This window comes from Haplochromis burtoni, unplaced genomic scaffold (genome assembly GCF_018398535.1).
Source record: "Haplochromis burtoni strain Fernald_Lab_line unplaced genomic scaffold, NCSU_Asbu1 Contig_62, whole genome shotgun sequence".
NCBI classification, from domain to species: Eukaryota; Metazoa; Chordata; class Actinopteri; order Cichliformes; family Cichlidae; genus Haplochromis; species Haplochromis burtoni.
The window spans coordinates 2,374,305-2,400,270 of NW_024582423.1; the positions used below are offsets into that span (position 1 = coordinate 2,374,305).

Sequence of the window (25,966 nt, forward strand, 5' to 3'; positions counted from 1 at the left end):
CACTCTCTCTCTCCAGGTTGTTTGGAGGTAGTCTTGGTGCGGATGTGCAGGGCATTCAACCCTCTCAACAACACAGTACTCTTTGAAGGGAAGTATGGAGGCATGCAGATGTTCAAAGCCCTAGGTAAGATATTACTAGCTAAACATTTTGTCTTGGTATGAACGAGGAGTACAGCCAAATATTATTAAAAAAAGAAGTGAGAGATAATTTTATTTTTTTTTCTTACTGTCTGCCGTTCCCTGTGCGTCCCTCCAAGGTTGTGATGACTTAGTGAGTGCAGTGTTTGACTTTGCGAAGAGTATGTGCTCACTGCAGCTAACAGAGGAGGAGATTGCACTGTTCTCGGCAGCTGTACTAATTTCCACAGGTCAGTGTGAATCTGCTTATAATAATATATTATAATATTATAATAATGCAGAACGCAATGTGCATGGACTTGAATTAAAAACACTTTAAAAATAAGGTAGTAACTCTCTTTACATTATTCTGTATCAAGCAGCATAACCAGTCCTCACCACGTAACATTTTATACAGTGGCCTCACAGCCGTATCAATTTTACATTTTGCCCTTCAATCAACTCTGTCGGCATTAAAAAAGTCTATTCTTCTTTCAGATCGACCGTGGCTGATGGAGCCTCGGAAAGTTCAAAAGCTCCAGGAGAAGATCTACTTTTCTCTGCAGCACATTATGCAGAAGAACCACATGGATGAAGATGCACTGGCCAAGGTAGGGCTGGAACTTATGGTGAGAGAACTTAGAACGGCATAGAAGCCTAAAATGCATGAATCTATAGGCTAAGACCAAAAGGGAAATCAAACATGAAGACAGGATCTCCTTTGGTAGGAAGGATGGGTGATTCAATGGGAAAAAACACAACAGAAGTAGCAGAACAAAGACTGACTTATAGCCTTGTCCTCATCTGCACTTTGTCATTCCTTAAATTTCCTCATCCTTGATCATCTCTCTCTCTTGTCCGGCAGCTGATCAGCCGAATCCCAACGTTGTCAGCCCTGTGCACACTCCACACTGAAGAGCTTCAGGCCTTCCAGCAACTCCACCCAGAAACAGTCAATGTCCTGTTTCCTCCACTCTACAAAGAACTCTTCAACCCAGACCCAAACTCTGCCATGGCCATGCCCAAGTGACTGCCTGTGGTCCACATGCAACAAATGACGCCAGCAGAGGACCAAGAAAGTAAGACAGCCGCATCCAACAAGACGAAAGCAGCTATGTCGACTACGTCATCATCGTGGCAACCACATATTTCCGAGCCCCCCCAGGCACATTTCAAGCTGGTGGGTGAGGAGTCATCTGCTAGCAGCTTAGAGTTCCCGACAACAATACTAGGAATGTCCAGCACTTATCCCATTCTGTTCACCGATACAGTCTGAAGAATGTATATACAAATGAAACGTGCCCCAGGCCACAACCTGAGCGGGGCTTCCACCTTTCTCCTGAACTGAACTGAACTGACCAGTAATGTACAGACTTTAAAATATCTAGGAACAATTTTAAGCTGTCAATCTTTAAACAAAAAAAAAGAAATTGGTAAGTTAAAATGATTTAACTTTGAAAAAATCATTTGAATTATTTTCCATGTGAAGATGGTGAAGCTGGATGGGGGAGGGAACTGTGGATTTAGAGAAGCTATTGTAGATATTCTTCTAGTGGAGAGCGGATTCCAGTATTACTTCTTGTTCTGTTAAAATAAGTTAGTCTTAATTTAAATATACAGCAGTCCACTGTGGCTGACTATACCGTGTCTACGTGTTTTTATTTTATTTGATAGTTTCTTGTGTACAGAATTTGTAAAGTTGAGACTTGTAAAACAACACTGGCTAAAAACCGGGATTCAATTTGGGTTTGTTGATATATAGAAGCCTTGTCTGGATTTTGTTCATATGTAAAGAAGGTACTACATCCTTCTGAACCTATAGTAATGTAAAGAGAGCATATGAAGGATTTAAAAAAAAAAATAATGGCTACTGCTACTTTTCAAGCTGGAGATATATACAGAAATATTCTATTTTGCAAGAAAAAGAATCTGGCAGATTTGCCATCTTATCAATCGTTTATTTCTCGCTGCAATAATTACGTCCAATAAAAGCTGGACTGCTTTCGAACAATCAGCCACACACAGCTAATCAGAGACTAGGACCTTGCAATGAACCCCAAATCTCTTCCCAAATTCCCCATGCACCCAGACCTTTATCTCTCATGTATTAGGACCTGTCCGTAAAATTCTGGCAGATATAAGTGGATAGAAATCACGGTGAAGGCGTGTATAGCTGTCCACCAAAATAAAGGCAACGAAAAATGAAACAAACCTGAATTGGATTCACAAATTTCCAGTCACTCAAACATGTATGAGTGCTGTATGCTTCATCCCTACAATCACTATTTGCACAATCATTACAGTCCATGGGTGACAAAGACCCTGTGGGCTGTGAATATGTAGGACCCTTTGTCTAAAGAGCAATAATTTTCACACTGCCTTTCTGATCTTATTCCTTTCCTCCTCTTCATGCTTTCAGTTGTTCAGATCAAGGTAGCCGTTTTAACTAAAATGCACTATATTTCACTTAATGGTTATGCCTAACAGTCATTTCCATCGGCAGTACTCATTCCACCACCACAGACTCTGCAGTGTTTTCAGTAAAGAGAGCATTGACTTAGAGTTATAAATTAATCCAGAATAGAATACCATTTAAAGCTGCAATATGGCATTAACAATTTGAAAAAAGGAAAGTGTGATAGACAATCAATTTTTGCTTTTTATGTAGTCATTCCATAATTTTTAGCACTTACATTTTGTCTTAGTTTCTATGTTTTGTTGTTTGTTGGCCACTTTTTAAAAATCACATTGGCTCCACTGGGTATTTATCCAGGCATGTTGTAATTGGTCTTTTCTGGTGAAGGAATAATTTGAAATCTCATTGCGTAGACATGTTTCAGTGGTTTCTACACACTAGAACTAGAAGATGCTCTGTGAATCTCTCCTGTAAAGTTATAAGTGCTGTGAAATCTCAGCAGCGCGGCTAAAGAGCTCTCTTTCAAAATGAGCCCAAAAAAGAGACACTTGACAGAACATTAGCGCATGATGATGATACTTTCATTACCTGAAGACATGTTGGACTGACTAGCGACTAAAAATCGCACTTTTACCTCAGTTTTGAATGCTATGAATAATGGACTCTGATCTAGTGTTATTTAGGCAATTTTAAAACATTAAGCTTTTCTGATTTTTGCAAATGCACAGCGGCCAAATCTTTGACTTTCCATCAAAGTTATGTACCCCTTAAGCCCGCTGGTATGCCTAACATTTATTATCCTTCCATCTTTTTTTTCCCCACGTGGAGAACAACAATGAGGGAGCAAGTACCAATGTTAACGTTAGAAAATCAGCTTATACTGATCTGTTCCACGCTGCATCTATGTAAGGTTCCCCGAAAGTCCAGCATCTTTCCTCCGACCCCTGACCCGACCACAGATCATAGGCCAGTGACTCTTTAAAAGACAATCACTTGCTCATTAAGGCTTGATGCACTACAAAGCATCTCTCAGGGAGCAGCTCTTTTTCAGATTTTGCATTAAGAGGGTTTAATATTTTTGCAAATTTACAAAAAAAAAAGATTAATTATAAAAGAATAACTTTTTAGGATTTAAAAAAAAAGGCATACGCCACCAGTGTATGCCAGAAATGAAATCTGCCCAGACAAGGCTTTGACAGATGTATGTCTGTGTGTATGTGTGTGTACAGAGCATGAATTCACTGTCCAAATATCTTTAGACTCCAGATTATATAGCAAAAATCATAATAACATAGCACTAAAAAAACAACAACTTGTATATCAGTGTGCTCTTTTCACCACTGTACGCTCATGTTTACTGATTCTTTTTGCTGCTTTTGGGACAGTGAGGGAAGTCCAGTAGTAAGCTGTGACACAAGCGCCATCACAACACCGCAGGGACAGTGAATTCCAACTCTGACTATGAAGTTTTTGTGTGTGACGTTTTTATTATCCCTTGTTAGACTGTGAATCAGAGGGCTGGGATGGGGCTGTAAGGGGAGGTGGGGTGGGGATGTGCCGGCAAGAACGAGTGGCAACGCAACACTGTAAGTAAGATACTGTAGCAATAAGAACTGGAGGCATTTACTACTGTCATGTTTGCATTGTAAGATTATTTTTTATTTTATTACTATTTACTATTATTATTGTTCTTATTATGACTACTATTCTTCTATTACTATTAGCCTATTGTTGTTCTGTTCTATTTGCATGATGTTTCAGAGCAATGAAACATTTGGGGCTTATTGTGTTTTCTCTTCTCATGATAATGTGGGTTTCGTGGGAGAGGATTTTTTCTTTTGTTTTGGTTTTTTTTGGCAGGGTGGGGAATGGGTTGTGGGCAAATTCCACATCAATTTAGTCGGTTCAAAGCAATTTTTTCACATACTGAAAGGATTTTTAAATAAATGCTCTAATTTATACGTGACCAATTTTAATTTGTTGCTGGATTTGAAATGTTTTGGGGAGTTTTTTGTTCTCAACCTCTGAATGTGTGCGTTGAACGGCCCTTTCTGAACTGGCCTTACTGAATCGGATAACCCTTGAACCTGCTGTGGGAGAATAATCGATTCTGAATGTTATGGAGTAGTTTGTTCAGTGTGAGGGGCTGAACGCATCATGCGCCTTTACCACTCCATCAACACAGAATGACATCACGGAGCGCACAAACGAGCAGTCGTCGGCTCTTCGACGTGACTCGGACAAATTGCGCAGACAATTTTTTAAAACATGCTGAGTTTGAAATGTTTCCTACACTTAGTCGAACACAATCCAAACCTTCTTCTCCCTTTCCTGAGAAAAAGCTGTGTGCGCGTGAATGTGTGCGTGTGAGGAAGAAAACGAGATGTGAGATGACGTTCTGCTCTACCAATGCTTTGTAAACTTTCTTGATGCATTACACATTTGTGCAATTGGAGTAGTGTTGAAAATTTGTTAATTTATTGTTTAGAATGTCTTTGCATCCCAGCAAGAGCAAATAAAACAAAATGTAGCAATCTGTAACCAAAACCTAAAAGGTACTTAGGCTACAGAACCTCTTTTACACAGGACTAACAAAACAACAACAACAAGGACAAAAACAGAAAAAATACAAAAAAAAGAGACATTTGTTTGTTTTCAAAGTGCCATAGCTAGTGAGGAGTGGAAGGATTGGCAGAGTGGGGCGTAGATGCTTTACGGTGTGAGTTTACTTGAGAAACCAATCAAAAAAGGGGAACTCTGAGGAAAAACCTGTATGTGATTACGCTGATGAACCGTTTTTACATTTTATGCTTTTTCATTTGGTGAGGACTCTGCTTGACTCTGAACTCTGACTCTGCCATAAATCCACGAGCTCTACTGTCCAACGCTTCATTTTCAGACGAGAACGAAAGAGTGACTGTGTGTGTAAAAGCATGCATCTGCAATAAAGTGAGTCACGCCCATAAACGATGGATCAGACTGGGTCGAAGTTCAGAGCCATGCAGGGGCCTTAGTGAGTTCTCCTTTGAGATGTATATACAATGTGAAGGTCTGAAGTGATTTTTTTTTTTGTTAAATTCTATATTTTATCGCTTTTGTAGACATTTTGTTGTGGGAAGAAAAAAAATAAAAAGAAATTTTATGGGTGAGATTCTGCTTCATTTTTCTAACTCACATACAAATCATAATATTATATATCAGATTAATCCATAATGTCTCCTGAGAAAATACAGCTATTAGTTATATACTGAACTAAAAATAGTACAAAAACTGCATTTCATTTTACAGTTTTTTCTATCACGAATTATCACATACAGTTAAATAACAAGTTATATTTTTATCTTTTTATATAAAGTTTTCTGATTACCGCTTTTCCTTCATTAAGCCTGAAAATCTATAAACATCCTTAGTGCAAAATCTTTGGTATTATCAAGGATCTTTTGTGAAGAGGCAGAACTTGTGTTTACGAAAGACACCTATAAAAGTTCCCATGCTTTCTTTTCCCTACTTCCTGAGTCAAAGGTCACTTCCTGGTTTCATCGTCTTCTTGCTCTTCTGTCCCCGACGTTGGCTCCACATCAGTGCTGTTCTCGCAGCTGTCCGGATGGTTTCTTAAATCTGAACAACAGAAACATCAGTTAGCGACATGTCGCTCCAATAACACAGTCATTACCACAAGAAAGAGAATACTGACAGGCCTGGGAGGAAATCCACGCATCCAGCATAAATAATTTGGTTTGATTTGTTGGTGAAATCTTGGAGAGGACACAAGAAGAGGAAGAGGAAACACAACGTACCTTTGAAATATCAAAACAACTGTGTCTGAGTGTTTGCGTGTTTGTTTGCTGGGCTTGTTTGTTTGTGAGCACAGTTTCTTTCCGCGCAGTTATCCTCTAGATGCCGGTATCATGTCTACCCAGAGACGTTAATTAATAGCTAATCAAAGCTAATGTCTCAGCAGCACATCGCCAGCACAAAGACATGATTAATACATAATCAAAGGCCGCTCAGCACAAAGACGGGCCCTCCCTCATGCCTCAAACACTACTGTTGTTATAGAAATAAACGAACACTCGCAGCTTAATTAGCTGGCTGTTCGTGTGTGCCGTCTTTATTTGAAGTTGCTGGGGATTTCTCTCTGAGCCAAGCTGGCCTCCTGAGTGACGACACCGAGGTGACATACAAAGGCATGTATGCACACATGTGCAAAAACAGGTACATACAATGAAATGCTAATTCACATGTCACACACTGGATCAGAAAAAAAACAGTAGACAAGGTTTTGTATGTTTCTGACCTTTTAGACCTAGTCTGTGGCACCAGGCGCTGCAAGAGTGTTTCTGCAGGAAACCATTGATGCCAGCGTCTCCAAGATTATCAGGTCCAAAAAGCATCTCACCCCTGCTAACACTGCAACAGAGTCAGTCAAAGTGCAGACTTTCATCAGTACATATGGGATAAAATGTGAATTTCTAAAATCAGAGAATATAAATATCACTTATACGCATAGCAGAAATGGTTACTGCACCTCTGGTCCTCTGCCATAATGACTGTCGGATCAGTCAGCTCCTCTCCCACTCCTGTCAAAAGGAATAAAGGAACAGATTTTAAAAAAAAAGACTCAACATCTCACGTGTGCGACTACAAACATGCAAAGTAAAGTAAAAGTATCTGCCTTGTATGTCGAGCACCAGCAGCTCTCTGCGTGAGTACTCGTAGGTCCAGTGGGAAAAGGCTAGAAGCATTTCTTCCAGTGAACAGCAGGGGGTGATCTCTTCTCCCGTGTTGTTGTTGTATTTCATGAAGTCACCAGACATATTCCTTTCAATCGTCAGCCACTGACCATTAGAATGCCAGAGGACCAGTGACACGTCAAGAAATCTGGTGGATAGAAGGGGCAGTTATTAAATGCACGGACACACCTAACACACACACACATAGGAAAGATAAAATAGTGACCTTGGTGAGTAGTGCAAATCATCAGGTTTGACTTGGTTAAACACTTGCATCATCTTCTGGGCCGCTCTCTGCTGCTGTATTTCCTTCACAAACAAAAATTGATCATAGTGTTAGAAGTACTTGAAACTCAATTCAAAACTGTGAAAAGTAAAAGATTTGCTAACCAGCAAATGTAGACGAATCCTTGATTACTTTAAAGATTTACCCTTAAACAAAGCTGCAGTGCCGTGCTACCATGGAAGTACTTCTTACAGACACGAACCACCTCTGGTCTGAAACCTTTCACCACGTATACCAGCCCGGGTCTGAGCACATCCTGTTCTGCCCATGTACAGAGAACCCGGCGGCCCTGCCGGAGGCCCCCATCCAAAGAGCCTTCTTCGCTCAAGAGGGGCTGCAGGATTGCAGACAGGCCTCGTGATGACCAGGAAGAGACTGAGCTGGATTCAGGGTCAGCATCAGAGGCTACTTCCTCCAGAGAGTAAATGCTCACCTCTTCACCTCCTACAGAGAATGTTCAAAAACTTGATTAAGTGCACAGAAATGGATTTTGGGGGTAAAACAACAGTAATGAAAAAATAAATAAATCCTAAATCAAACAAGCAAGTTACCCATGATTGAGACAGGAGTGAAAGGGATGGTCTGAGCCAGTCTCATCAAATTGTTTCTCTCCACAGCTGTTAACACACAGGCACGATACAGGCAAAACTACAGATGAGCTAATGTTCGAGAAATCACAAAAACAATAGATGCACAATAGATGATCCTTTCAGGATCTATTATTTAATTTAAATAATTTTCTGCAGATCGTGTAAATACCTGAGTAATGTGGATACAAACTGTCAGTGGACTGGAATGAGGAGTTCTTGGCTGCAGCAGGTAAGATTACAGGGCATTAAAAAACAAAACAAATACATCTCACTATAACAGACACTACATGACCACATGTTACAGAAAATGTATTCAATCTGTACGTCCAGAAATACCTTCAGCTGAAATGCCACTCTGTATTCTGCAACAGACATCAAGAAAACATTGTTACGTTTAAGTAAAAAGTTTCGATAAATTCAGGGTAAATCTGGAAGGCTAAAAAAGAAAGGAGACTTACGAAGACCTGCGACTCATGGACCTGGCCCAGCTGTTCCAAGCTGAGTGCGTGGGGCTCCATACATCCTACCAGTAATCAAAGCAAGAACACTGACATATTTTACACTAATTATTTTAGCATTTCTATCGCTAATGTTACCACAAATTACAAAATATTGTTACTACACTTTACCACATCTTTACCTGATGCGAAAAGACCTGTTTCTGCAGCAAATCCAGTTGTTCAAAATCTGAAAAAATATTGATATTAACAGTTTTTAAGTAAAACATAAGAAACTTCAAGTGGTTGATAATTTAAACATCGCACATACACATATCAAACTTTGTTTCTTTTAATATGAAAAAACAACCCTTGTCGTTCTTCTCGTTCTACTGTACATACATACAGAGGAAGCAGAGTGATGCATACTAGCAGATGCTCTCTGAAAGCTCTGGGTACAAATACAACATGTACTCTATCTAAATGCAGGTCTTACTGAGCTGACTGAGGCTGGTTGAAGCCGACCGACTTGTGGGTTCTCCTATCAACCTCCGGCGCCTTCCCCAGCTGACATCAGACAACTGGGAATGCATGGCTCTCTATTTTCCAAAACAAATAAAGAGATGGAAAAGCTTCTCTGTAAAGAACCACCAAACGAAAATGAAAAACCCATTCACAAACATAGCAGGGATTTAGTTTTATGACTTTGTGCCATGTTTTGCACCTGACTGATCCTCTGCTATGAGGAGCACAACTTTTTTCATATTACCAAATCTAGATTGCTCTCTCGTATCTTCACGGTCTTTTTGTTTTTGCCTTTGCTGTCCAAGACCTGAGTAAAGTCAGATGATTTGGACCACTCTGCAGAAACACAGACGTACATTATCTGTTATTGTGTGTAAATGCATGATAAAAAAAATAGATAAGGTACACACAGATCTTCAAAATTTCCTTTTGATCATTTTCATCAGGGGCAAGATACAGAGAAAATGACTGCTTATGACCTGAATGACCCTTAAAGTTCTTTTATGACATTGTTGGTTCTGACTTGCAAAATTGTTAAGATTTGCATGTGCTACATATCACAAAGCTCTTCATGCAAACTCATTGCTTTAAACCATCAGCGTCCAAAGATTAACTTGATTTTCAAACCCATGCGTTATCATACCTTGGCTCCTGCTGCATCTTAGTGATGTATTGTTCTTTAAACCCCTCCTACCAAGCAAACTCTCATTGTTCATTGATTCATTGAGAGAAGGAAAGGATCCCCTGGTTGGGCTGAGGGGTGCTCCAGCGAAAGTCATATTCTCCATGCTGGATGACAAAGATCTGCAGTAGCCATACGGACGGTCCCTCGACAAACATGCCCACCTTGGGGATTTTATGGGTTTTCTCCACTGGTTGGAATTTCTGGACCGAGAAGTTGGCTGACTATCATCACAAGAAAAGGCAGGATTTGTCAAACCCTCTGAGATGTCTTGTGGGTCGAACAGAAAAGCACTGCTGGAGGCTCGGTGCACGTCTATGTTAGGTGGTTCTTCCTGTGTCTTTTCCTCCTCTTTCTCTTCTCCTTCTTCCTCTACTTCATCCTCCTCTTCCATGGATGTTTCTTCCTGACTGGTAAACAAATATGGCTCACAAGTCCAGAATTTAAAATGGAGTGACTCCAAGCCTCTGGGAGAAAGAGGAGACCCACACTGGGATGGTTCACAGGACTCACAGGGTGTCTGATCTCTGACCGAAGAAAATCCTCCACTGTTAAAGTGGGAGAGGGACGCACAAGACCCTGGGTCAGAAGCTCCCTGCTGATTCTCACATGGATGATCCTATGGGGAAAAAATAAGTGATTAACAAAGTATTTTAAATTCTTTAAGTCAGTGGTTATTTACTTTTAATGTCATAAAGCTGTGAAGAGATTACATCACATTAAAATAAGGACTTTATGGATACTTTATGGATCTCTTTTAGCTTGTCTCCCCCTAAAGGCCATGTTCAGGTTTGCAACAACTACCTCTCCTTTCAAAGAGTCTAACATGACAAACGTTTAAGGATCAAAACATTGTATTTAGTGTGAGGGAGTAGTGCATTCTCTTTCCTTCTTGTGAAACAACATTACTAGAAGACAACAGTAAGCACCTCTCTTGCCCTTTCTTCTGGTTCTTCTGTATGTCCATATCTTCCTCCCCTGCTTCCCCTAACTCCTACATGGCACTCCTGTGATTCCCGTCTATTTCCTGCTAAGGTGTAGCCCTTTAGCAATGAAGGCGGGGTACTTTTATACGGCTTGGCCACCAATCGTTGTATATTAGCCACATCACCGTCTGCTCCACTTCTGTGTGGAAGGGTCCAGCTGTGAGGGATGGCGTGCTGGGATGCTGTAATGAGCCGACACTGAGCCAGGCGTGTCTCCTCCTGATGTAGGTTGTTGGATGCAGAAAGAAGAGTGAGGGTGTCCACAGCCAGAGCAGAGAGGTCCTGGAGATGACCGAGCTGAGAGTCTAAGTCTGACAGGCTATCCTGAATGAAGTTGACCTTCTCTGAAACCTCCCCCACCATCATGCACATCTCTTCTGTTCTGATGGAACAAATATGAGCAAAAATGGTGAATGACGTTTTTACGATTTATTTACTGACGTTAAATGCTTTTTGTACACTAAACACAGCCACATGTTCAGCTGTAAATTCACAAAAGGCAAAGGAAGCCTGTGTTAGTAGGATCACAATACAAGCACAAGCTATATATAAGCTATAAGACAAAGTAAATAAACATTTAAGAATCTACCTACTTACTTGTTTGTAAGAAGGAGCATTGGAGGCACATTAAAAAAGTACTTTAAAACACGGAGATTAAAGTTATCGTTTCAAGTCAAACAACTGCTACGGCTGCTAAACCCTCTACATAATGTCTTGTGTAGATGAGTTAGTGAAATCATACTTCAGAGTTGGTTTTAGTAACAAGGAAATTATTTATTTTTAAATACATAAACACGGTGTGGTGATAAGCACAGAAATGCAGTTTTAACGCAGAAAGCTGCATCTGGTCAGAAGGAAAAAACAGATTTTAACCCCCGATTTATGCAAAAATGAAACAGCTGGCAATGACAGATGCAAGAAAATCAATGGTTACACCCTTGTGCAGTAAAGAGGGTTTATGTTGTATCACAAGACATGATATGAAAACTGATCAAGGTATTTCAGTAACTCTTCTACACAAGGCAATTTGCAATGTTTGCAATGGGTACAGCAGCCATCGCAGTTGTTTGACTTAAAATGACGACTTTAATCTCCACATATTCTCAAAATAATAATAAGTTTAATCTCAAAAGTTTGGCTTTATTGTGAAAATGAACAATAATCTTTTATCTTAATGCGCCTCTAATACTTCATTTAAATCTAGTTACATGAGTTAACTGCTTTCATCTTGGCACAGTATGTATACCTCATTATTTATTATACTTATCAAACTTATCAATATTAAACTTAACAATGTGATGACAGACAGAGCGATTGTTCGTGTTATAGAAGAAATAATCTATTGGCTCTTGCATCGGACACAAAAGGAACTCTACATCAAAGCAATGATCCTGTGCATGGCTCCCAAACAAGACAAATTTACAAGGCTACAAAGTTTCCAGCCATAGTGATATGGCAGGTTGGAGAGCGAGACACAGATCCAGCAGAAACACACAAGCGCTGGTAGCTCATCTTAAATAATCGAACAAAACAAAAGAAATGAGAAGCCCCTTGTTTGCAGTCCTACCTCTCAGCTGTGACTTTGATCCTGTTCTTTTGACTGCTGAGCGGGCATTCACTCTTCTCATGAAAATAGGCCTGCACACATCTCTCCTCAAACTCATGCAGCTTCTTGCGATCCTCGTGGCCCAGATAGAGCTCTAGTAAAAACAAGTGAGATGGAAGAAGTGACAAGTGTAGAGATAGCTGCTAAACTATCACCATTTTATTCCTTTCCAGAAAGCATGCTGTGGTATTTACTAAGTCCAGAGGCTCTCTCTTCCCGCTCAGCGTCGCCACTAAATTTCTTGTAAATAGCTCTCAAACCCAGGTCCATGTGACTGAGGAGGTTTAGGGGCGGTGGCAGCCACGGTCTCACTTGATAGGTCATAATGTAGCGGTACCGGTTGTACTTCCACAGCTTGTTGGATGTTGATGCCATGTCAAAGTAGACGTTGCTGTTAACAAGAGTTTGGTTTATTGAAGGGTAGCCCCTCAAACAATTACTATAAACTAAGATTTTTCAATATGCTTACTTGAAAAATGCGATGAGGATGTTGACCATGATGATATACTGGACAAACATATACACAGCCTGGAGAAATGGTGCAAGAAAGGATGCAGGAGGACATGAATCATCTTCCTGACATGCTGTTGACACACAAAATACGCAGATCTTACACACAGTGCAATAGTTTTTTTGTTTTTTTTTTAATTCTTATTCATCATACAAAAACTATCAGAGACTTGGTATGAATCTCCTTCTGCATCATGAATGCTAAATTAGAACCAGATTCATATAAAACTCTACAGGGACAAGAAAAGGGCACAGAGTCTTGCAGCATATGGTACAGCTGACACAGAGCTCAGATTTTAACATCACTCAGTTGGTCTGAGACATCAGAAGCAACCGAGATTGCCTAAATCCACGCTGGAGCTGAGTACATTAAAAAAATCTTAAAGTAAGAGAATTGGCACTGTTTACAGGGTAAAGTGTGACAGACCTTGCACTGATTTGTTTACTGCTCTTCTTATAGAAGACACAGACATAGCTCTTTGGAAGCGTCCAAACTTTATTTTTTGAACAATCTAAGTTACACCTTCAACTAAAAGCAGCAGAAGGACCTACATGTACTGTAACTCCCTTAGTCATTTATACCAATTACATTTTAAGTGATTTTGTTATTTGCAGCATATTTTTTATGCACGAAGAATCAGCCCCTGTAATAAGTGAAGTTGTCTAAATTCTGAAACAAAGAACTCCTTTCAGCTGCAGTCAATAACAAGCACTGCAATACAAAGGTGAGTCAAGCAAAGCTCACCTTGTGAGGTAAGACTGTTTGAATGACCTTAATTCAAGTGGAATAGGATAAGTGACAAATTAGCCTTGCAGCAATCTTCAAGTCAGTATTTCCAAGAACTCAGGGCAATGCAAAAATCATAAAGGTTAAATTCTACTACTTAAAAAAAACCCTTTGGTTAATAAGTATCTAGTGTTATTGGCCCACTAACGGTCTATCTCTGATGCATAGACCTCTCCATAGATCATCCAGTAGGGCTGGAAGACTATGTCTCGAGCCAGGCTCCATGATGGCTCCTCGTCTGGTGACAGGACAGCCTTCCTGGATACTCCGTAGGTCAGCAGCACTATTGCCATCATCACCACAATATAAAACATGTTTCTGGTCTGGGCACAGAGAGAGTGAGAGGTTACTAAAAAATAAAAATAAATAAAAAACACACACACACTTCTCAACATTTTATGTTTCCAGTGAGTGCTGTGCAGTCTGTACACACCATCTTAGTGATCATGGTGAGGTAAGGGCCAGCATGCTGATTAACGGCCAGCAGATCCATCACCCTGATAAACCAGAAGATGATGTCCAGGCAGTATGTGAGGCGCCCTGCTGTCAGGTAGGGATCAGAGTGCCAACGCATTGCCAGTCCGGCCACGAAAAGCAGAATGGCGATGAAATCTGATATGTTCCAGTATTCTGAGAACCAAATCTTCAGCTTCTGGCTCAGTTTTGTTGCCTCAGACATTAATATCTAATTACAAAAGATAGAAACTTACATTACTACTGACTTGTGATTTTATGTTCTCCTGTAACACTTTTTAATATATTCTGCTAAGAACTGAACCTCTGACCTCTCTGGTTTTCTCTGCTGCAGTTGACAAGATGTATGCTATAACCAGCCACTCCTGAACACTGGGTTGATCCTCCATCTTCACCAGGACAACATAGGAGAATAACATCAGAAAGGCCAAGTAGGACATCTACAGTTGAATCAGAGAAAAGACATTCAGACAGAAGGATGAGAACAATGTATAATAATCATTTGCATGATGCACTTTGAGAAAGAGAAATGTTTTATCGTGTGTTAACTAACATAAAAAACCTACCGTGTGAAACCAAAACTTGACAACAGGAGCTGTGTAGAAATCATAGAGTGTTGTGATCCAGGAAACACAGCGCACAGTTATAGAGGACATGGTTTCTGACACAGGACCAACACGTTTGTCTTGGAAAGAGAGTCCTTGCTCTGCATCACGACTACCCTGCATGGGTAGAGTAAACCATACAAGTGAAGTGAAATACTATCAGAATCAGAATCAGAATCAGAATCAGAATCAGAATCAGAATCAGAATCAGAATGGGGTTTATTGCCAGATGTTGAGGTTTACAACATTAGGAAATTGCTGCGGTGCTTCAGTGCAAACAATAAGAATTAAAGTGCTATGTAGAAAGAAAGATATGTGCATGGGATATACATGAGATATATACATGAGAATAAGAATTAAAAGTGCTACGTAGAAAGATATATACATGAGTGCAGGTGGTGATCAGTGCCAAACATGAAATACTGTAAGATATTAGCCAGTTGAAATTTGAAAGTACTGCACTCCTACTGTACCGTGTGATCAGAGCCCTTGGAGCCTGGTGCTGGCTTGACTGAGTCGAGTCCAAACAGCATTGCCTCGTGTGTCTGTGGTACGTGACACATTTCAGCTTTGCTTTTAAACTCCAGAAGTAGGATGGCAGGAGGCAAAAGAAGGCTCAAAATGATCTTAAAAAAAAAAAAAAGGAGGCACAACCAGGCTTTAATGGGGGTGATGAAAGCAGCTGGTGATGTGTGAACCAAAAGAAAACAGCAAATAATGGCTGAAGCGCTCCCTAGCTACACTCTACATGACAGGAAGATGTAACAATGAATGAAAATTACCGATGTGGTTTTGTAGTGGAAAAACATGGCTTTAAGTTCGACCCTAGATATCAAATCCCAGACAGAACTTCATTATGTGACAAAATGCTAATACAAAATCGACAACAGTTAACTGCAGCACCCTAACTCATTTATTGCTAATATGTTTAATCCAGAATACTTTAACAATCCCTAAGGAAATTATGCAAACAGACAATGTCAGAAGTGGGATTCGAACCCACACCTCCAGGGGAGACTGCGACCTGAACGCAGCGCCTTAGACCGCTCGGCCATCCTGACTTCGTGATTAATGGATTCTAAATTAGAATCTGGGACCTGATGAAGGTCAACAGGACTGAAACATTGCAATAAATATATTAGAAATAATGGCAAGCTTTTCCAGAGACAGTCACATTTCATTGCTTTTGTGGAATCTTACAACAATACTGTGCAGGCTCCTGTCAAGTTAACAGGTTAAGTTACTTTTTTGTTAAACTTAAGTGTTAAGCAGTTGTGCTATAAGCACTACTTAATTTCGGATAGTTTTGTGCTTACATTTGACTTGTGCTGTGTCATTATATACAATGCTGTGTCAGCACTATGACATTATAATACTGCTGCTGCTACCAGCTTGTAGCAAGAGATTCAAACTTTGAATTAGCTAGTCAGTCTTCAATGATAGCAGGTAATAGGAAAAGAAAGATGGAACATGCCCTTCATGGACTAAAAATGCTGCATCCTGTGAGCTGCAATTGCTGATAAGACATATTCACTATTTTTTTCTATAATTCTGCTGAAATATTTTTGTATAATTTTGAAGCTATATCGCCCACCCCTACCCTGTACCCTTCTATCTTTATTTTTCTTTTTGCAGTGATGCAATTAAATGACACTGAAATATGAATTTTATCTGGTTTATCTGCAAGGTTTACCTTCAAGAATGAGTTTTTTCTCATGTTAAGTGGACCGGTCCAGAGATCAGTGAGGAGAGTCTGGGTGCAGGAGTGTGAGACGAATGGTCTGTGACATGAGGAGACAGCCATCTGCAGACAGGTGAAGTGGCTCCATGCCTCCATCTCATAAGTCAACAGCTTCATGGCCATCTGCTCGTTCTGACGAAACGCACAATCTAACACATCCACCGCCAGCTTACCAAACTCACTGACACACAAAGACAGAAGAGATATGTGCATGTCAACTCTGTGATAATTATAAAAATATGAAAGAACAAAAAAGAAAAATTGTACCCATATCTTCACATATACAAAGTAACATGAAGTCCCGAGGGGAAAAAAAGTGTACTGCATGGTAACGGTGCTTCACAGCTATAAAAGGTTTAGAGGTTTCTTGCATTTCAAATCTTCCAAGAACATTTCAATGAGACTCCAGTCTGGATATTGCCTAGGCTGTTCCATTCAAGGTCAGCTTCAAATTAAACTAAAGTTTCAGACACACCTTATCCTTAATATATCCTTCATAGCTGAATCAATGACTGCAAGCTGCCCAGTTGCTGTGAGACCGAGGCAGTCCCCAAAGCATAACCTTTCCACCACGCTTCAAAGACCGCAAGAAATTCTTCTCCTAAAAATAACTCCATCTTTGATTTGTATGTCCAGAGCACATTATGTCAAACATGTTGCTTCTGTCTCTGTGTTCACTGGGAAACTGTAGTTCTGCCTAATGTTCTTCTTAGACAGCACCTTAAATGCAGGTCAAATATGTCAAAATCTATCCGACTGTAGACGCAGGCACTTTGACACCAGAGTTACCTGCAGTCACTGTGATGACATTTTGAGTTGTTGGAGATTTATTTTTGCATCATGCAGTATACCCTTGAATTTGCTTGGGCAGTCAGTCCTGGATAAATTAGCATTCATTTAAAATTGGTGCCACTGTCTTATACTCGAGTGATTTATTTCAACTAAGTTGGAGACATTTTAAATCCCTTGCTAGACTCACAACAGAGGCTTAGAGAGCTACTTAAATCTTAACACGATGACATCACATATTTCAGCAAAAGAGACAAAACCAGAGCTTAGATGGAAATTCAAAAGGTATTCCATTATGTGCCACTTTTTCAGAGTGTATCACTGCTATTAATAAGCAATGGATCACTGCTTGTTTAAAATAAGTCATACAGTTCAATGACACTCACAGTGAATACGTCTTGAATCGCTCTATAATGTTATCATCCAGGCTGCTTTGACGTGCTTCAAAGGCCATGGAGCGGTAAAGCTTGCAGGCCACCGTTGCACGTGCCAGCGCTTCTTCTCCATGTTGCCACAGGAACAGTGCCATTTGCTGCCTTTGCTGAAGGACTGCCCACACAAACAAGTCGTTGAAGTTGAAAGGAACCAGCAGTGGAGCATCATCAAGGCCTGGACTAGACACCTCCCCACTGGTACTGGGTGACACATCTTGCTCCTAGAAGAAAAAGTTAGATGTATGAAAAAAATAAGGGACAAGGAAATGAAAAAACAAAAGATGGGAATGTGAGATTTTTTGTCATAAAACAGATAGAAAAATTAGAAACTGTTCATCTAAATCTTAAAAAAAATAACTCTAAACCAACCTTGCGTTTGTAAGGCTGGGCGGTCCTAAAGAAATGCAGGTCCTGGAGGCTCCTGTTCCTCGTAGAGTTTGGCATCAGTCCATGTCTGAGTTTAGAAAAGGTGGCTGAACTGTCTCGTCTACCATTCTACAGGCATCAAAACAGGCATTTGTATGAAAACTGTAAAAGTCATTAAACCAAAGGATTTTTAAATGGCTTTTATCAGGGTGCAGCGGGCAAAGAAAAAGAATACGATCATTGCTCACTTTTTCGTGCAATCGGCTGTACGCAGCTCTGAATTGTTTGCGTGTGTAGGTGCTGCGGTATGCTCCTCCTATGAGATATTCTATCACCAAGCCCATGTCAATGATCGAAAGACGATAACCTGCAGGAAGGGATGTCTCCCCACAAACACATACAAACACGATAAATAAACATATACTGTGCACATGTAAATGTGGCTGCTTTTCTGTGTATTTATAACACAAAAAAGGTGAGGGACCACCCAGGTTGCTGTCAGTGCACAGTTCCAAAGCTGGCATTTGCAATGCTATGGAGGAACATTAGTGCACATGGGAAACTTGCACATCTGTAAAGGCCTCTTTAATGCTGAACAGGTCTTGGAGCAACATATGCTGACAATGCTTTTTTTCGGGAGGGAAAGGGAAGCTAGATTTGCACCTACAGCTACTCTCAATATCAAAACTCACCTGTTTTGCATCTTCAACGAGGTGGTGCAAGAAGCGGGCTGTTGGCCCTTGTGCCTGCAGGGAGGATTTTGTATAATTATATAAAAAAAGAAAATGACAGTTAAGAGAAAATGCAAAGCGCAAAATCAAAGCAAACCAAATTTACTAGTTACTTTTAACGGCTGCATAATGCACATGCAATCACAGCTCCACAAATATCAAATTGTTTCTTTAAGGAACTACTTATCCCAGTGTTATGAATAAGTGAAAAGGCTTTTATACACAAATATAAAGACAACATAGAGAAAGCTGAGGGTGAATGTATGGCAAAGAGCTCTGTGATTTTAGAAGCATCCTAAACCAACTACTGGGAAAATATTTTGGATGCAACTGACCACAAAACACAAGAGATCCTGGTGCAAAAACACTTACAGTGACTGAGATTTGGATCAAAGCAGCTTTGGGAATTGTGAGAGAAATTCAAGAGAAACAAACATAAAGGGATTTTGTATGTTTGCACAGCAAAGTGAAAGCCAAACGCAAGAGGAAATACCCCAAGATAATCAAAAGTACTCCAGTGAGTAAATGTTATTTTCTGAAAAATATACTTCACAGAATTAATTGTACTGTTCTCCTTGATTAATAAAATGATGAATAACAAATAAGAAAAAAGAAGTGTCTTAAATATTTAAAGCAGATATATTAAGATATTATAGTAACCATGTTGTAGAGCTCTTCAAGGCGATCGACTGTGAGGAAGCGGCTCATAGTCATGCCGTTATCAATCAGCATTTTGACAAAACTGACACGGTCCATCACCAGAGCATCCAGCATGGCTTGCTCCAAGGAGCCCACCTACACAAGTAAAAAATAATTTACATATCTCCTTTTTTGCTTTAATGGAAAACAATTGCACTACAGTTTTGCATTAATGACTCCTGTCAATAGAAAATTGTACTTAGTAGTCACTATAATCTTTTAATAATATAAGTTTACATATGGTAGTGATAGGATGTGCGATCCTTAATAGTCTGCAAAGGCTTTGTGTGCATTCCAGAGTGCTCTGGCATTCACACCCACATCCTGGGAGCATGGGAAAGGTCGTACCTTCTTTTATTTTTTTACGGTAGGATAAAAGTAGCTATGTCAGTTTTAGTCTAAGTGCCTTTTTTACATATAGATGAACTGTTGGATTTTCCAGACCAGCAGGTTTAGGGAAGTCATTTATGGGGTCACACTCTGACACACACACGCACACACACACACACCTCCATATTCCAATGTAAGGAACAAACACCCACTGATGTATAAATAAAGACCAGGGCAGTCTCAGAGCTGCGAGTCCCTGAGCCCTCACTCTCGTGCGAGAGCTCAGAGCTGCCCTTGCTAAGCAACAAGTAAAACTGTGTGTTTCTCCTCTCTGATTCTCAGCTGAAGAAGTGTTTTAGAATATATCTCTTAACAACTCCCTTTGTTTTTGACTTTCTCACCTGCCAATGCTGTCCATATACAAGGACGTCTTTCTGTGCAATGTCAGCCCTGTCCCACGCCAGAGTCATACTCAGCTGCTCTGATGGACTGGCCTTTGTGCCTGTTTTTGATTCAGAGCAGCAAAACATATAACATAACTCAGATTTTCTGACTTACTAAGAGAAACGCTCCAGCCCCACATTAATGAATCAAAGTCACTTGAGAGAAAATGTTTGATAATTAAGAAGGAAACAAGTACCCTTGAGAGTAGCGGTCAAAATGGCAGCATCTGGTGCCATCTGGTCATCTGACTCTGAGTCAAAGATGGTTATCTGTTGTTCAAAGAAACGCTGATTTAGTAGTCAGTGTCCTCAGTCACAACACACACATGCCTCAGAGGCTGCTTTACTCACAGACTGTCTATGATCCATACACTGCAGCAGGAGAGTATAGAGGTCAGTGGCTTCAGTCCTCTCCATTCCAAACACATCTCCAATCGTGGTGAGGAAGTTCTCTTTAATGTCAGCTTCCAACGGTCTGAAAACAAACAAACAAACATAAAAACACAATCAGTGTACATTTGGGCCGGCTCGACCCTTTCCGTGTGGAATTGCATGTTCTCCCTGCATGGTGCTCTGGCTTCCTCCTACAGTCCAAAGCTTGTTAGGTCATTCACCTAAATTGGCAGTAGGTGTGAATGTGATCGCAAATTGTTGTCTGTCTCTCTGTGCTAGGCCTGCAATATGCTGTTCAACGTGTACCCCCGGGCAGCACAATGTTAGCGCTTTTGCTTCACAACAAGAAGGTCCTGAGAAGGTCGCAGAAGGTGGAGTCATGTTCTCACCATGGTTGCGCAGGTTCTCCGGCTTCCTCCCATAGGCTAAAGACATGCAATTAGTGGAGTTGTGTCAATTGGTGATTCTAAATTTCGCACAGGTGTGAATATGAGGGCAAATGGTTGCCTGTTCCTCTATGTTAGTCCTGCATCAGACTGGCGACCTGTCCAGGGTGTACCCCACCTCTCGCCCTATGATAGCTAGGCTTCCGCTCCCCATGAGACTGAATTGGCGAAAGGATAAGTACATGTATGGAAGGATAATGTACATTTGAAACAATTTAATATTTGTAATCCTGTGTCTTTTTGGTAAATGTTAAATGAGTCAAAATAAGAGTCTAACAAGCTAATTTATGAGCTTACCAGAGCAGCCTTTTGCTTTTTTGCACTAAGAGGACACTGCTGTCTAGTTTCTACTTTCTATCTCATTTTACAATCAATTAATTGCATCATCATCTTCAAGTTTTTATATACACCTATTGGGTAACCCTTCCTAAAATATAAACGTCACTCAAATGTAGTTAGCAGGACAGGATCATATTAGTAACTGTGTGTTTGGGTTCATCTGAGATGAGGAAAAAACAAAGAATGTGGCTGGGTCTAACTGCCTTTTCAAGTAGTTGGCATATGCGGCTCGGCAGTGGTGTGAGGTATCTGCTAATTGGAAGGTCAGTGGTTCAATCCCTGACTCCCCTAGCCTTCACACTGAAGTATCCTTGAGCAAGATACTGAACTCTGCGATCCATCTACTGGAGTGTGAATGAGGCTTGTTGTAAGGAAAGTACTTTGGAGTGCTCAAATTGAGTAAAAAAGTGCTAAATCTGTTTACAGTTATTCACTCTAATGATATAACGGTAAAGGGGAGATTCTCCCTTTGCCCATTTTTCTCTTTTTCACCTTAAAATATGCCCCAATACTCATGAAGAAGGTGTTATAACTTGCACTTTGCCGTAAGTATAAATTATGCTTGCTTATTAAACCAGCTGGCTCAAAAAGACCCTGCTATGCATCCACTACAGGCCTATACCAGCCTACGTACTGTACCTGTCAACAGCAGTCTGCTTGTGTAAGAAGGCGAGTAGGTCAGCAGCCCTGCCTGATCCCTCAAACACAAACACTGGCACAGGGGGCACAGTGCTGACGTAGTCCAACACTGTAGACACCACAGAAGGACCTCCCTCCACCACCACACACACCACAGGCACTCCTTGGTTCAGTCCTGCAAAAAAGAGAAGAGATGATGTTAAGACTTCAGTCAAATCTGTGTGCTTCCTATTTTGTTTCTTTTGTTAGTTTTTGCGCAAAACCACCCACGGGGATGTATCTTCTGTAGTTGTATGTGCTTCTCCAGCTTCCTCCTGAGGCCTTGCTGACAGCCATGCTTGCCCAGCGTTCCATCATCCACCAACAGGAAGTGGGAGTGGAAACCATTGAGACAGGCTCTCTTGCTCAAAGGGTTTCCCAGAGGCTGGTAAGGCCTGAAAACCTGAAGCGATGTTGAATCAGTGTCAGTCAAAGACAAAGAAAAGCAGCGCAGTGGGATATGGTACTCTGCATATATCAAAAAAATGTGGTGAGGAATGAAGTAACGTGCAAAAACACAGTTTCAATACTGACATCTCTGCCTATAAGGTCCATGTTGTTGTCAATCACTCCCCAGGGTGTGATGCCAACTGTGTTTCTCTTCCTCAGGTCATGGCTTCCAAAGGATTTAACTGCATCACCTACATATTTAGACACACCTGGAGGGCATGCGAATAGTAGCTGAATGCACAGCAAATACACAATAAGAACAAAAGCACTAAAATCCAAGGGGTACTTTTACAACAGCATGCCATACAGAAATGAAACCTAACAGAAACTAACCAAAACTGAACCTTCTAGAAACAGAACACAGATCAACGTAGTTTTTTTTTCAGATGTAAGTAATGAGATTGCTGCCAGTCACTAACTGGAGATAGGCAGAAAATAATACTCCACAAAAAATTGTAAAACTTACCTGTATTAATGCCATCGGTGAAAATCCATGCCCCTGTGCTGAGGGCAGCAGTGATCAGCCCTTTGCTAAAGGCCTGGTTGACTTTAGGTGGCAAGGTAAAATTTTCGGAGCCTCCGTGGACACTCAGCAGTAGCTTGGGTCTTTCCATCTGCCATTCCCTCAACATCAGCTGGAGTAATGCTTCTGGCTTGGAGTCGACAGCAACACGAACATACTGGAAAAACATGAAAGTGTTTCCAACTGAGAAGCTCTTTGTACTTTTCTGAGGTGCTGCTGAGCCGATTGTTTTGTCACTACATTAGATAGCATCTCTGCTTTCATGCATCGCGACCAAGCCTGCTTACATCATAGCAAAGAAAACTTTACGCAACCATCAAAATCTAGGTCTTATTAACAGAGTGCAAGCATTTGCTTCTATATTTGAAGCAGTCTTTTGAGCGTGTGTACATTTACCATTTTACTTTTGAAAAAATGTTCCTTTGGCCTAGAGACACGCACAGAGCTGGTAAACTCACAGACCTTGGCTCGACAGACACGTGTGGCAGTATCTTCAAAGTCTACGGTGCCATAGGCATTTGTGGGACTGGCCCTGGTGTGGCGCTCCATGGACCACTCCTCTTCCACATCCTGTCCAGGACCAGGACAGAGGGACAATGGAGGAAGGGAGTCTTGCCAAGAGTGTTCCCCTATCAGGTGGCCGCAGCAACATCTAGCAAATAGAACGACATTGCATAGATGCATAGGAAGAAGCATCGTAAGGTAATTTTTTAGAATGATTAACTTCAATCATACTTTTACAACACTTTAGCATAATGTTGTTGATTTTAAATAAATTAAATTAAGTAGCTATTTCTGATAGTCTGCTTTTAGATAATAGGGAAGAGCCCAAAAAACAGTAACAAAATTATCAGTGACACTTAACTACATGTTAGCTCCTCAAAATAGAGGCAGGGTTGTTAATAAGCAATAATAATATGTAGGGCGCATGACAAGCCCTAAAAGATGAAAGAAATCCACCTGGACTTTTTAAACCAGCCTTCAGTGATTCTTCCATTTATTTTCTAAATCCCACACTTCCTCTCCACCTCCCTTTGCCCTTGAGTACACATTTCTATGTCTGGCTGTTGTTATCATTTAACAGACCATGAAAATCACACATTTCCTGCCATTTCCCCATAACGGTGCAGTGCAAATGTAGGAGAAAAAAGGCAGAAAAGGACATGATGAAATGCTGAAAGAATGAGGGAGAAAACAATACAGAAGTATGTAGTAAGAAAATAAGAAAGAGTTTGGTAGGACAGCATCTTCAGCACAATATTCATCAGTGATACCTTATCAAATTTTGGCAAACGTGGCATACTGGAATACATCTGAAAGAGACAGGAAGCGTTATCAAAATATCCACATGGCTGCTATTCCTGGAAGTAAGGGCTACATGCCAAATAGTTCTGCTCTCAGAAAAATGTTATTTCAAATAGCTGCTGTTAATGTTATACTACAATCTGTGTGTTTCTTCTCAGAATCATAAAAGCTAATCAGTGCAATCAGATCCCAGTTTACCTGTGCTGATCCCAAGAGGAAGGGATGAACTTCACACACTCTCTCCTGAAGAAGGTTTCCTCAATCCAACACTTTCTGGACTAAAAAAAGAAAAGCAGAAAATATTTACTTACAGCACACAGATACTGGAGCTGTTAAGCACTATATTGTCTTCTTTATTGACTCGTATTCTAGGAAGTGGAAGCACATTAGTCCTGAAATAAAAAGCGCGTTTATCAGTGACCTTCTCAGTGAAGCTCATTTTAGTGTCGATCACATGCTGAGCAAACAGTGTAGTAAGTGTAGATCCCTCCCCATCACAGAAAGCTGAAATGCAAACACCAAAACCCTGAGCTGCAGTACTCAGCCCATCCCCTTCACACTAATCTTTCCTTCATGTTTCCCAGGAATATTTAACAATGGCCTCACTGCAGGGAGAGAACTGCTTTCAGGAAACATGAGCACATACACAGACCTACACATCCTCTTCCTCTGATTAGTCTACACGGTTAGCGAAGTAAACAGTTACAACTGTTACAGTTTTATATGCACTAAATAAAACCGCCCATTGTGCAGCAGCAGGACCAACAGTTTAACACGTTGTATGCACAATGAACACCCGTGTTATGTTACTACACTAGTTCATTAAAAGTTTATTACTATTACCCGTTTTATCTAACTTAAAATCACCGCTAAGCGCTGCTAATATCACTGTTAGCAAACCGGTAACAGAGAAATATTGTTCAAATTTCTCATGAGTTCAAGTTCACATTTCGTAAAAAGTACACTTGTTGGAAATAAGCTGACCTACTTAGTACATATATATATATTTATATATAATATTAGCATATATCTTACCATGACTGCAAACTTCATTTATAAACATGTTCGAGGCTAGCAAAGACACTCCGCTTCATCATTACTCTCCCGACAAGGACTGAGCGCCCTTTAATCAGTCGCTGGTCCAAAGGGCAGGTTTCCAGGAAGCCTTGGGGAGTTCATGGCCTCCTCCCTCCAGCTCGGTTAGGAGTTTTTCACCTCCTTAAGTTGTCAAGGAGGTGAAAACTTAAGGAGTGGAGACACCCTTATTGGTTGAGGCAATAAGGGTGTCTCCCCCTCTTTCTCATGAAGGATTGTGGTGACTGGTGAAAGTGGACACTGGTGAGTCAAAAATATTACTAAAGTGTCGTCAGCTCTGGCTCAAGCAAAGTTTCACACAGCGCAGTGAGGCTCAAAACACCTGCAGTGGCAGTAAAATAAACAGGGTTGTACACTTGGGCAGGACAGAAGAGCAAGTTTTCCATTGCAATAATAATATTAATATTAATAATAACAATAATAATATATGGCAGATGTCTGTCAGATAGA

At 40.6% G+C, this 25,966-nt stretch overlaps 2 protein-coding genes and 1 non-coding gene across 9 annotated transcripts in view; 1 reads left to right on the forward strand and 2 right to left on the reverse strand.

Moving 5' to 3' along the window:
- Window positions 1-5,682, forward strand: part of rorb (RAR-related orphan receptor B) — a 22,459-nt gene extending 16,777 nt beyond the window's left edge. For all 3 annotated transcript variants that reach the window (XM_005922776.3, XM_005922775.2, XM_005922774.3), the window contains 4 exons: window positions 17-124; window positions 258-368; window positions 616-728; window positions 983-5,682. In XM_005922776.3, coding sequence (XP_005922838.1) covers window positions 17-124; window positions 258-368; window positions 616-728; window positions 983-1,147 — 497 coding nt within the window. In that variant the 3' untranslated portion in view covers window positions 1,148-5,682. The remainder of the gene's footprint in view (window positions 1-16; window positions 125-257; window positions 369-615; window positions 729-982) is intronic.
- trpm6 (transient receptor potential cation channel, subfamily M, member 6) lies at window positions 5,555-25,704 on the reverse strand. 5 transcript variants are annotated; one of them, XM_005922772.3, is made up of 40 exons: window positions 25,457-25,703; window positions 24,620-24,699; window positions 24,391-24,429; window positions 23,513-23,768; window positions 23,060-23,273; window positions 22,678-22,802; window positions 22,375-22,546; window positions 22,105-22,279; window positions 20,639-20,762; window positions 20,485-20,557; window positions 20,246-20,346; window positions 19,476-19,610; window positions 18,777-18,830; window positions 18,333-18,467; window positions 18,088-18,213; window positions 17,671-17,939; window positions 16,448-16,676; window positions 15,228-15,380; window positions 14,716-14,871; window positions 14,461-14,589; window positions 14,109-14,360; window positions 13,824-13,998; window positions 12,848-12,962; window positions 12,573-12,769; window positions 12,340-12,472; window positions 10,716-11,154; window positions 9,748-10,405; window positions 9,349-9,440; window positions 9,076-9,178; window positions 8,783-8,829; window positions 8,601-8,665; window positions 8,479-8,504; window positions 8,312-8,362; window positions 8,104-8,169; window positions 7,698-7,996; window positions 7,493-7,575; window positions 7,209-7,414; window positions 7,062-7,113; window positions 6,831-6,943; window positions 5,555-6,151 (listed from the first exon to the last, which is right to left on the reverse strand). In XM_005922772.3, exons 1-40 carry the CDS (start codon window positions 25,472-25,474, stop codon window positions 6,057-6,059), a joined length of 6,030 nt encoding a protein of 2,009 aa, XP_005922834.2. In that variant the 5' UTR covers window positions 25,475-25,703; the 3' UTR covers window positions 5,555-6,056. The 5 variants fall into 5 exon arrangements, 4 of the variants coding, with proteins under 4 accessions (XP_005922834.2, XP_005922832.1, XP_042077141.1 ...); XM_005922770.3 differs by having other exon boundaries at window positions 23,579-23,768; window positions 25,457-25,702; XM_042221207.1 differs by lacking the exon at window positions 25,457-25,703 and adding an exon at window positions 24,843-25,417.
- trnal-cag lies at window positions 15,733-15,815 on the reverse strand. The gene has a single exon. It is a non-coding gene; the product is annotated as a tRNA-Leu (tRNA).
- Window positions 25,705-25,966: the final 262 nt, after the last annotated feature.

Excerpts from the sequence above, each read along its gene's own strand:
- trpm6 (XM_005922772.3), bottom strand. Across the intron at positions 14,361-14,460 it reads CAGCAGAGAAAACCAGAGAG|ATATTAATGTCTGAGGCAAC; the intron begins GTCAGAGGTTCA and ends TTTTGTAATTAG. Across the intron at positions 6,152-6,830 it reads CCACAGACTAGGTCTAAAAG|ATTTAAGAAACCATCCGGAC; the intron begins GTCAGAAACATA and ends TCTGTTGTTCAG.